The sequence below is a fragment of the Penaeus chinensis genome, chromosome 22, assembly GCF_019202785.1.
Source record: "Penaeus chinensis breed Huanghai No. 1 chromosome 22, ASM1920278v2, whole genome shotgun sequence".
Classification (NCBI taxonomy): Eukaryota; Metazoa; Arthropoda; class Malacostraca; order Decapoda; family Penaeidae; genus Penaeus; species Penaeus chinensis.
Genome location: NC_061840.1, coordinates 12,228,277 through 12,238,276, shown reverse-complemented (window position 1 = coordinate 12,238,276; position 10,000 = coordinate 12,228,277). Strand labels below are relative to the sequence as shown.

The following is a 10,000-nucleotide window of genomic DNA, read 5'->3' as shown; positions in this document are numbered from 1 at the left end:
TGCAGTACACTTCATATTAGTTCAAAATAATATGAAACAATAAGAAAAGAATAGAAAACAGTACTCTGAGACATCATGCTTCAATATAAACAAAGCCTAGTGCCAGGGCAGGCCAATAATTCACAAAACCACAGGAATTATTTTCACCATTGAATGCTTGTGTTTTGCCATTTTCCAAAATTTTGGATTTTGGATAAGAGGCTGAACCAATGCAATCACATCTGGCTTTTTCTGAGTATTTCTGGTAGTGTAGGAGAGCAGGAGAGAAATGCCTTTCAAGGAACAAACAAGAACATGGATGTATTTATTCTTCATGTCCTCCTCATCTGTTGTTCTGTGGATAAAGAAGGGGATGTTACATGAGAGTGCATTACTGCCTTCCCTCCATCTTTATAAAATTCTTTTCTTTTGAAATGCAAAAGAAAAAACACTATTATTCAATGCCCTATATACAGTATAAACTAAAATTCTAGTGATGGCACAATCTTAATGACATGCAAAATTGAAAAATGATTACAGCGTACAGAATACAGTATTACACAAGACACTTACTTGGCATCTGATAAAGTCTGTGGTGTCTGCGAAAAGAGGTTGTCTTTGATGTGCTCGACAATTTCCTTCCCGCTGAAAATCATAACCTCTGCTATCTTCTCAGCAGCAAAGACATCCTGTCAGAAATAGGGTTTATCAATTTACAAAGGATCCTTATGAGCAGAAGGAGAGGGAATGGAATTCTTACTACTAAGTTGAGACTTGATCCGTATACACTAACTATTGACTATCATTACAAGACTACCAATAGCATGGTTTTATTTATGATCTTTGCAAGTATTTGGTGGGAAGTATTAAAAAATTCTAGGACCTGAATTACAATATGCATCAGGCTGTGGAAGGATAAATAAAAGAAGAAAATGTAATCTAACCTGGAGTGCTTTCAGAGCTGCTGAAGAGGCTGCTGGGTGTGGATCTACCATACCTATCACCCACGAAGGCATGATGGAACGGAGATGAGGGGCAAGCTGTTTACCCACTTGTGATACTAAGGCTCCGTGAGCAATCTGGGCAGCCTCTCTCACCTGTGGAAAAGTTACAAATTATGGTTTACACAATGAGAGTCTATGCAATCCAAGTTGTACAGTGTGAAAACAATTTATAAGCATATTTCAGTATAAATTCCTCAATGTGTCCAGGAGACACTGGATTTCAAGGTGTACTTACTCTTCTCTCCACATCAATGGTTAACTTTGCATACAATCTAGGCCAAAAGGGAAGAGCTGTCTTGATGGACTCTACATCTCCATTTCCACATAAAGCTTCAAATTCTTGTAATGCCTGTTAAAACAAAAAAGACCAATTATTATTAGGACAAATCATAAAATAACCAATCTTTACTATATAATCAAAAATATTAATGACATAAAAAAAAAAAAAAAATAGTTACTTTTAATCTCATTTCTAGCTATCACACACACACACCTTGATTTTTGTAGTGGCATCCTTTTTGGACATTTTCCGCAGAGCCACCCTGAACTCTGCAGATATTGTACTATCATCAGAAGGACTTCCTTGTAAGGCAGCTGGGACATATCCCAAGTCCTGTAAGGCACTGAAACCCACAAATCCTGTTGCTCCTCCAAGGTGTTCTGCCATCCTCCCGCTGCTGGAGGGCTGTTGGGAAAGAAGACTTTGGGTTATCGATGTTGTGGTTGTTTCTGTGGGTTGCAATGACAGAAAAAAAATAGGACATGTTCAGTTGCAGAAAAAATGACCAGCTGATATTAATGAGGACTCTTTTCTTCTTCATCTTCCTCTTCTTCTTTATTTGTATCCTTTTCTACTACCATATTGATAATATCACCTCTCTTATTTTTACTTCTCTACTTCATATAAAAAAAGCTATTTCTATTATTTCTACCAATTAATACTTAAAGCAACTGCAGACTCCTTCAATATGAAATAGATGCCCTTGAACAGTGGGAAAGGTCATGGCAAATAACCTTCAGACCAGATAAATGCAAGGTACTCCATTTCACCAGATTACACACACCAATACAATACACCTACTTTATATATAATCAACAACAGACATCCACAAGATCCTACAAATACCTGGGAATACACCTCACTAGCAATCTCACTTTTAACACTCACACTGACTTAATCACGAAAAATGCAAAGAGAACTTTGCAGTTTCTGAGGAGAGACCTACACAACTGTACACCAAACATCAAAAATATAGCTTACAACACACTTGTACACCCAACACTTGAGTATTGTATGGCTGTATGGGACCCCTACACTAAGCACATCACTGAGACGCTTGAACAGACTGCCTAGGTTTATTACACACAATTACACATATACATCTGGTATAAAAAATCAAAAAACAAATAAATATGGACCTGTTCAAGACACAAAGACAAGCTTACATAGTTACAATCACGTACAAAATCACAAACAACCTTATGGACATTAACAATCAGGAATACTTGCAAGCAGCACAAACACATAGCACATGAATCTCACATAATTGTAAGTATCTTACATACCACACCAACACCGATTCTTACATGTACTCCTTCCCACGTACATACGCGACTGGAACCGGCTACCCAAGTATGTCATTGAAACAAGAACACTCTAAACTTTCACTGACAAACTAAAGAAACACAACATAACAAGCATCTTCATAAACTCAAACATTACCCCTTATTCCCTAATCTTTTCCCTCACCCCCAGCAACCAACTATATGTGCGATATGCGCTTACCAGTGCCCTATGCATTAACTTTGAGAATGAGGTTGAGGTATATATATACATTATGTGCAGTGGTTCTTAACATTTTGTATGAATTAATTCTGGTTAATCTTTATGGTATGGACATACAATGCTAGTGCAAATTGAAGACGATATTCATGTAGAGAACAAAAAGGATGCAGTCACTGATACAAGACATAATCTACAAACACAAACAGTAATGCCAAAAAACCCTCCCATTACACGCCCAATCCCAGAAACTTATTGTTGAATAGATTTTGTGACATGGAGTATGTCTCTGGTGAGTATGTCCATATTGTAAAGCTTTACCTAAATTTCCCATTGAATCTTGGTTTTAAAACTCTAGCTATTTTAAAAGCTGATTTTGTAAACTATACATAAACATGTTGCAGTTGAATGCCAGTCACTACGGCCCTCAACCACTACGGCCCCAGTCACTTTGGCCTCTGACCCCAGTCACTACGGCCCCAACATGAGTCACTACGGCACCAACCCCTAGTCACTTCGGCCATCATTAGAAAGTATTTTTAATGAAAACTGGTATTCTTTCCTGCTTGCATTAATAGGAAATAATTACAGTAAGACATGTTGATAAAAGAAAATATATTTAACACAGAAATAGCTACATAACCAGAATGTATATGGTTCATACAAACTGTACAAATCCTAGTCGTACAACACATATAAGGGAATCATATTAATTTTTACATAACTTTGAACATGCTTTTAAGAGGTGATTGGTGGTTATTTCATGGTCTTCATACCGTTTCCATAGGGCAAATATTTTGCCTTGGACTGTTCTAAACTGACGGCGCTGGCGACGTGTGTGTTTACCATCCTTGACAAGACGGACCTCTACAGTTACATTTTTTTCTTCTTTGTACAGTAATGGCACTAAAACATAAAATGGAATATGAGAGCTGCCTGCCATACCATTCAACTTTCTGTGGTATCCCTCTATGTCATTGTTAGTCCGGATACTCTGCCCGAATACAGTCCAGTCACTTGGCGCCCAGAATACATTGATCCAAGTTTCTTTAATATATTCCATTAGAATTTGAAGTGGTCCAGGAGGCACTCGTAATTCAATCTGTTCAAATGTTGTTTTTATGTGTTCTTCAGGGAGGAAAGGAAGTGTCATGAGCTGCCTTATGAAATCCTTAGTTGGGCGATGATTCATGTATGGTGCAGCCAGTCCTATTTCTTGGATTTTTCTCCAAATGGCTTGATTCCAATGGAACGAGCATCCTTGCAATTTTACCATCGGGAGTAATGTCCTGACAGCCGACCATACAGCAGCTTCAAAATCCAAAACCAATTTCTCTACTTTGCACTCCTGTAGTATGTCTGAAATAGCCTTAAAAACTTTCTTGTAATCTTTTTTTCTTTTCCCCGACATGAGGGTAAATACTAGAGGTACTTGTTTTATATTTCCTTCGATTCCTTTCACAAATGCATGGATGCTAAATAATTAATAGAATGGCTTGTGCACTACACGAAATGTAGCATCCACGTACCACGTCCTTGCATTCTTGAGTAAAGCAAGTTGTTCAGAAGTAGCGAATACTAAGTGTCGGCCACCAGTTATAACAATATCCTTCTGAAGGAACTCTTTTGGGATGTAATTGTCATTCAATTCAAAGTTCAAATTATCTGGTTCATCAGGTCTGTCACCCTGTCTAAGGCGATTTAGAGACCGTGCTATATTAACTGTATTTAAACAGGCTGCATCATCCCCTTCTGTGGCAGTTATAGCACGATCCACTAAAGAAGAAGCGGATGAAAAAATGTTCACCTTCTCTTTGGCTAAGGCCTTTGCAGCAGCAATGACTTCAGCCTTAAAAGTAGCACCTTGTTGGGGTTCGTGAACATGATGATGAGATCTTCATGACTTGTAAGGTTGCTTTTGAAGTATTATGAAGCTTCATTTTAATGAGTCCCAGCAAAGCAGACGAATATTAACCCATCACCCAAAAATAGAGGCTCGGAACAGCGTTCCCAACGTATACAATTGTCGTCTGCTATGCGAACATTTGAAGCGAGGGAATACACCCCGTGGATTTACAGTTCGCAGTTCGGACGTATGCGAACAAAATGTTCACAAGATCACCAAAACGTACAAATATCTTAAATTTTACTTTAAGAATCGTTAGAATATGAATAAATCTTCCTTAAACATTAATTTTCAATTCAATATGTGTTTTTTTATATTTAGTATTTGCATAAACACACATAATACCTTAGAAAAGGGAGGCCTGGATGAAATATTCAGGAGGAGTTGGACTGAGACAAACAACACAAATATACAAACAAGTGTCTTATTGAATTCTTTAGAAATATACATAGACAACATATAATTTATACACTTTTGGTAATATATACATTTATGATTCTATATTCCTTTCCTTCGTCATGAAATGACACGTGGTTTCTCTCTCTCACTGTAGTTCTTATATTTAAGTTAACATCTTGGGAGGCCGTAGTGCCTGGGGCCGCAGTGACTAAGGTTGACGGTGAGAGAGGCTGTAGTGACTAGGGCCGTAGTGACTAGGGCCGTAGTTACTAGGGCCGAAGTGACTGGGGCCGTAGTGGTTGAGGGCCGTTGTGACTGGTTCCCCTGCAGTTTAATGCCCTGGGGCCAAACAATGTCAAGCATTGGGGCTGCAGCAGAAAGCCAGATGTGGACATGCTGGTGTCATTTAAAAGCTCTTCTTAGACATTATGAAACTGCTGATTCCATATAATCTTTTAGCTTCATTAGTAATGTTTACAAAGTGACCTTACCCCTCCTGAGATTAAGTCCCTATTACCCCAGCCTTTCCTGGGAAATCCACAAACATTGCCATATGAACCAAAAACATTATAAACCCAGAGTCTTCACCCCCAGAACACTATACGATCACTGTATTTCCCTACTGGGGGCTCTGCCCCTGGATCCCCACCCAATCACTGTGGACTTACTCTCCAAGCAGCATCTGTTGTGACCTATTTTCTTAATTTCAGACATTATTTTCTGCCTACACAGAATGTAATTTTTCTCTATTGATTAATACAGTTCCATTACATTTACCAGTAAATGTATACATAAGTATTACGTGTTGCAATGATATGTTGCGGTAGCCTGTTCCAGCTGCATATGGTATGTGGGAAGAAGACCTTACCACTGTCCTGCGTGTATGTGCTACATGTAGGTATTCATGTTTGTTAATGTCAATAAGGTTTCTTATCTTGTACATAATTGTGAATCTGTGTGCTTGTCTTGATGTCTTGAGCAGGTCCATGTTTATCTATTTTTTTTAAGTGCGATGTTCCACCTGATGTACTTGTGTGATTGTGTGTAATAAATCTGGCATCCCTAGTGTTGACCTGTTTGCTTCCTTATCAATTTGCAAAGGTACTAACATGGATGAAAAAGTGTCTTATTTTCGGCCATCATGTCTATTACAGGCAAATTTTACCTTGTACTACATGGCTATGGAAAACAAGTTTTAAGGAAAACGTCTACTGATAACTTACATGAACGCATTGTCAATCCACCATACAGGACAAAAAGAAATCTGCAAAGAATCTATACTCCCCAACTAAAGTCCTCTAAGCGTTCCTATATAGTCACTATTAATCTGAGAAGGAGAAACAGCATTCTAGGGCAGTAATCATGGTGACATACCCCAGGCCCAAAGGTACGAAACCAACAATATTTCACCCTCTCATTACGTATCTACTCAACCTATTCAGGAAGCAGTACATGCTATTAACACCTCATGCTGATCACAATTACCTTCTTATTTCCTTTGGTTCGTTGAGCATTTTTATCCTTGCCCATGGTTGCTTATGACTACTTTTCTCACACGGGCTATTGTGGTTCCCTCGGCCGCTGAAACATGTTGCTTGGCTGGGATTCGGAAACTGATGTTTTGGACCAATGAGAACGCTTTTTTTTTACGTGCAGTTTAAATCCTGCATTCTGATTGGCTCTTTTTCATATCCATTTGTCTTTTGGGAAGAGCGTTCGCAGAAGCGTGAATGCGGATATGTAATCGCACAAACGGATTATTTTTTTCTTATTCTATCTAGATATTTCGTAATAGAATATACGCAAATAAATATTTTAGCCTACTTTTCTACACATAAAACTACTCAGAGATGCAAGAACCTACACACAGTATCCTAGTGTATCAGACACATGGTTAAAAATATGTTTACATTAAATTCTATTTACTATTATACTGTTTAAGATTTTTTCCGCATATGTCTTGGATGTCAGACAGATCGATTGTTTTGTTATTAATACTCCATGTGGAGAATCCTTTTTTTTTTTTTTTTCATTATAAGAACTTGTGTTTTATAAGCAATTTGTTATATTGTTAATCTTATTTTCCGTCTCGCTTTGTTTGTACATAAACGATATCATTCAATGTTAAGGCCAATAGTGTCATGTTAAGAGCATGTGGAGAGGTATATTCATATATAATTACAAGCTCCTTTTGCTTTTATGCGTGAGTTTTCACGTCCAAGGCCTCACTTTTTGCCATGGTTCGGGAGCTTATCATTACGATAGAACGAAGTATACGTCAGTCGTGTTATCAGTAGTCGTAAGCAAGGTCCGATTATAACATTTTGGAGCCCATGTTGACGGGGTCATTCTTTGAAATGGAATGAGGTCCCATGATTCACTGTTAGGGCCTCAGACTGGGACCTCTTACCTCTAAATAGGGCCTCAGACTGGGACCTCTTACCTCTAAATAGGGCCTCACAGAAGGACCTTTTCTCTCAAGTAAAAGGCCTCAAATTTTAGATGTCCTTTTAAAGTTTAAAGCAGTTTCAGAATTATTCAGCAATTTAAGGTATCAAAATATACTCATTTCTCATTTTATAAAATATTTATGTACACACACACACACACACACACACCTTGGGCAACACGCAAGGAATATTGCTGATGTAAACAGGGACATAGTCATATTTTGACACGAAGAAAAAGTTGTAGAAGATGGAATCGAGCGATATAACGAAGACAAGAAAGGTCATAATTCCCTTTAAAGGTGATATTCATGAATAAGCAAATGGTAACTAATGTAATAATGTCCTGGCTACACGAAGACTATAAGAAAATCTGGATAAGAGAAAATATGACCAAAGATGACAGAGAAATAATGCAGAGAAAATGGAAGAGGTAAAAAACAAAAACGAACAAAGGACTGAAGAAAAAAATGGAGGATAAGGCCTCCAAGGATTACAAGTTTACCATCGGAACGAGTAAATATAATAATAACCACAGTGTACATCCCACCTCATACATCGGCGTGGTCACAAGAAAATTACCAAAAACTTATTCAAGAAACGTGGAAGAGCCTGAAAGAAGTGCTACAACTTTCGGAAACTAAAGCAAAATAAATTATTGTAACGGGATTTTAATAGCAAAATTGACTGGGAAAGTTTCAATTCCAGAACTCAGCCAGATTCGTGGAATGCAACATTACTAGAAGTCATAAATGATTTTTTTTTTTTTTCCACAGTGTACCAGATAATACCAGGATAAGAGGGATAGATAGCCCGTCTACTTTTGGCATATTTACAAAGTATAAAGATGACATTAAGGGAGTACTACCCTCCTCTAGGAAAAAGTGATCATGTAGTAATTAAGTTGAAATACTGTCTGCTACCGGAAAAACTCATCGTAAGGAAAGAAAAGGAGAGTACAATTACATGAGAAGTAATTATAGCAGCCATAAAGATTTCTTTGATGGTATAAACTGGGAAACCTTTCTGAACGAAGAGAACCTTGATATGCAATATTCTACATTCTGCGGTCTATTAGCAAGGAGTAGAAAAAATTGTATCAAGATTCAAAACTGAAGCAAGAAATGGCCAAAAGCAGTTCAATGATAAATGCAAGAAAAAAGAGAGAAAACACATAGCTCCTTTGGAGAAGGTTCAGAGGACTTTGATCTCAAGCAGCGTATGAAAGGTATAAAGTAGGAAGAACTGAGTATAACCAAACCGTGAGGAAGGTGAAATTAGACTTTGTTAAAGGATATAATCGATAAATGTACAAACCAACTAAACATAGAGATAAAATTAGTGCCATCGTTGTGGGAACGTAGGTTAACAGGGTTGGAAAGTTTCGGAATTCAGATAAACATCCTTTTGTTTGTCCAAATGTTTATATGCTGATTACGAAAATTATAATTTCCGAACCCTCCTACTAGTTCCTCGTTTCACATGTCTCATACTCATTAAATGGCTAGCGAACCTTATGTTCGCTGCCTGAACAATGTGAAGCCTTATGCTTCTACAATAAGACGTAACATTCGGCAAAATGAGTCTTATACTCATTAACAGCGAGCCTTACGCTCTCAGTTCCGAACGTCTTTCCTCATGTAGCCTGTCTCTGCGTCTGACCTCCTACACGTCTAAGTCTCCCCTCCACGTATCGTGTCCACGTTCCCATCGGGTGAATACGAGTTTAAAATATTTTCCTTGACATGATATTAATTGTGACTAAAATTACATTAAATTAATGTATAATTATTTTAGTCTCATTGTCTATCTTTGTTCCATGAATTACAGTTACAAATACTGAGACAAGTAAATAGTAAATGTATAATGATCTTAGTTGTGTTCCATAAAATCCTCTGAAAATATAATATAATAAGTATTAACTTTCTTTTATGATAATACTTAATTTATTGCGCATCGATGTTGTTGATGTAATCAAACAGTTGATTTGCTTAAATAAAAGCGCGCTCTGACTCCCTTCTGTGACCATGAACTGTTATAGAAAATGTGATGTTCGAGGGATAACTCGAGTAGTTTTCGTAAACTCTCTGGAGCTTTGTCTTTTCGTAAATAAACCGATATATAACATATATTTGGTCTATACAATCGTTATACCAAAGATGAGGAAATGTGTGAAATACTTAATGAGAAATTTCAGTCAGTGTTTGTTCAGGACCCATACTTTAAATGGCAAGTAATCGCACAAACGTAAACAGAAAATCGAATCAGAATATCACACTCGAAAATAATGAAATGAAAGACCTACTGAAAGGGTTAGACAAGACTTAAGCAGTGGGACCAGATGAGATATCTGAGGGAATGTGTCGAAGAATTATGTACTCCGTTATTGCTAATATTCCAAAATTCAGTGAGACAAAAGACTGGAAACTTGCCAATGTTACACCTTTATACAAGAACGGCGACCAAACAAAACCCTCTACAT

The 10,000-nt window shown here is 37.5% G+C and overlaps 1 protein-coding gene across 1 annotated transcript in view; it reads right to left on the bottom strand.

Annotated features, from left to right (window-relative positions):
• Positions 1-6,675, bottom strand: part of LOC125036893 (E3 ubiquitin-protein ligase listerin-like) — a 24,012-nt gene extending 17,337 nt beyond the window's left edge. Inside the window, exons 1-6 of the mRNA XM_047629830.1 lie at positions 6,557-6,675; positions 1,477-1,668; positions 1,219-1,332; positions 924-1,076; positions 553-668; positions 148-334 (exon numbers count right to left, since the gene is read on the bottom strand). Of these exons, the coding sequence (XP_047485786.1) occupies positions 148-334; positions 553-668; positions 924-1,076; positions 1,219-1,332; positions 1,477-1,668; positions 6,557-6,601 (807 nt within the window). The 5' untranslated portion in view covers positions 6,602-6,675. The remainder of the gene's footprint in view (positions 1-147; positions 335-552; positions 669-923; positions 1,077-1,218; positions 1,333-1,476; positions 1,669-6,556) is intronic.
• Positions 6,676-10,000: the final 3,325 nt, after the last annotated feature.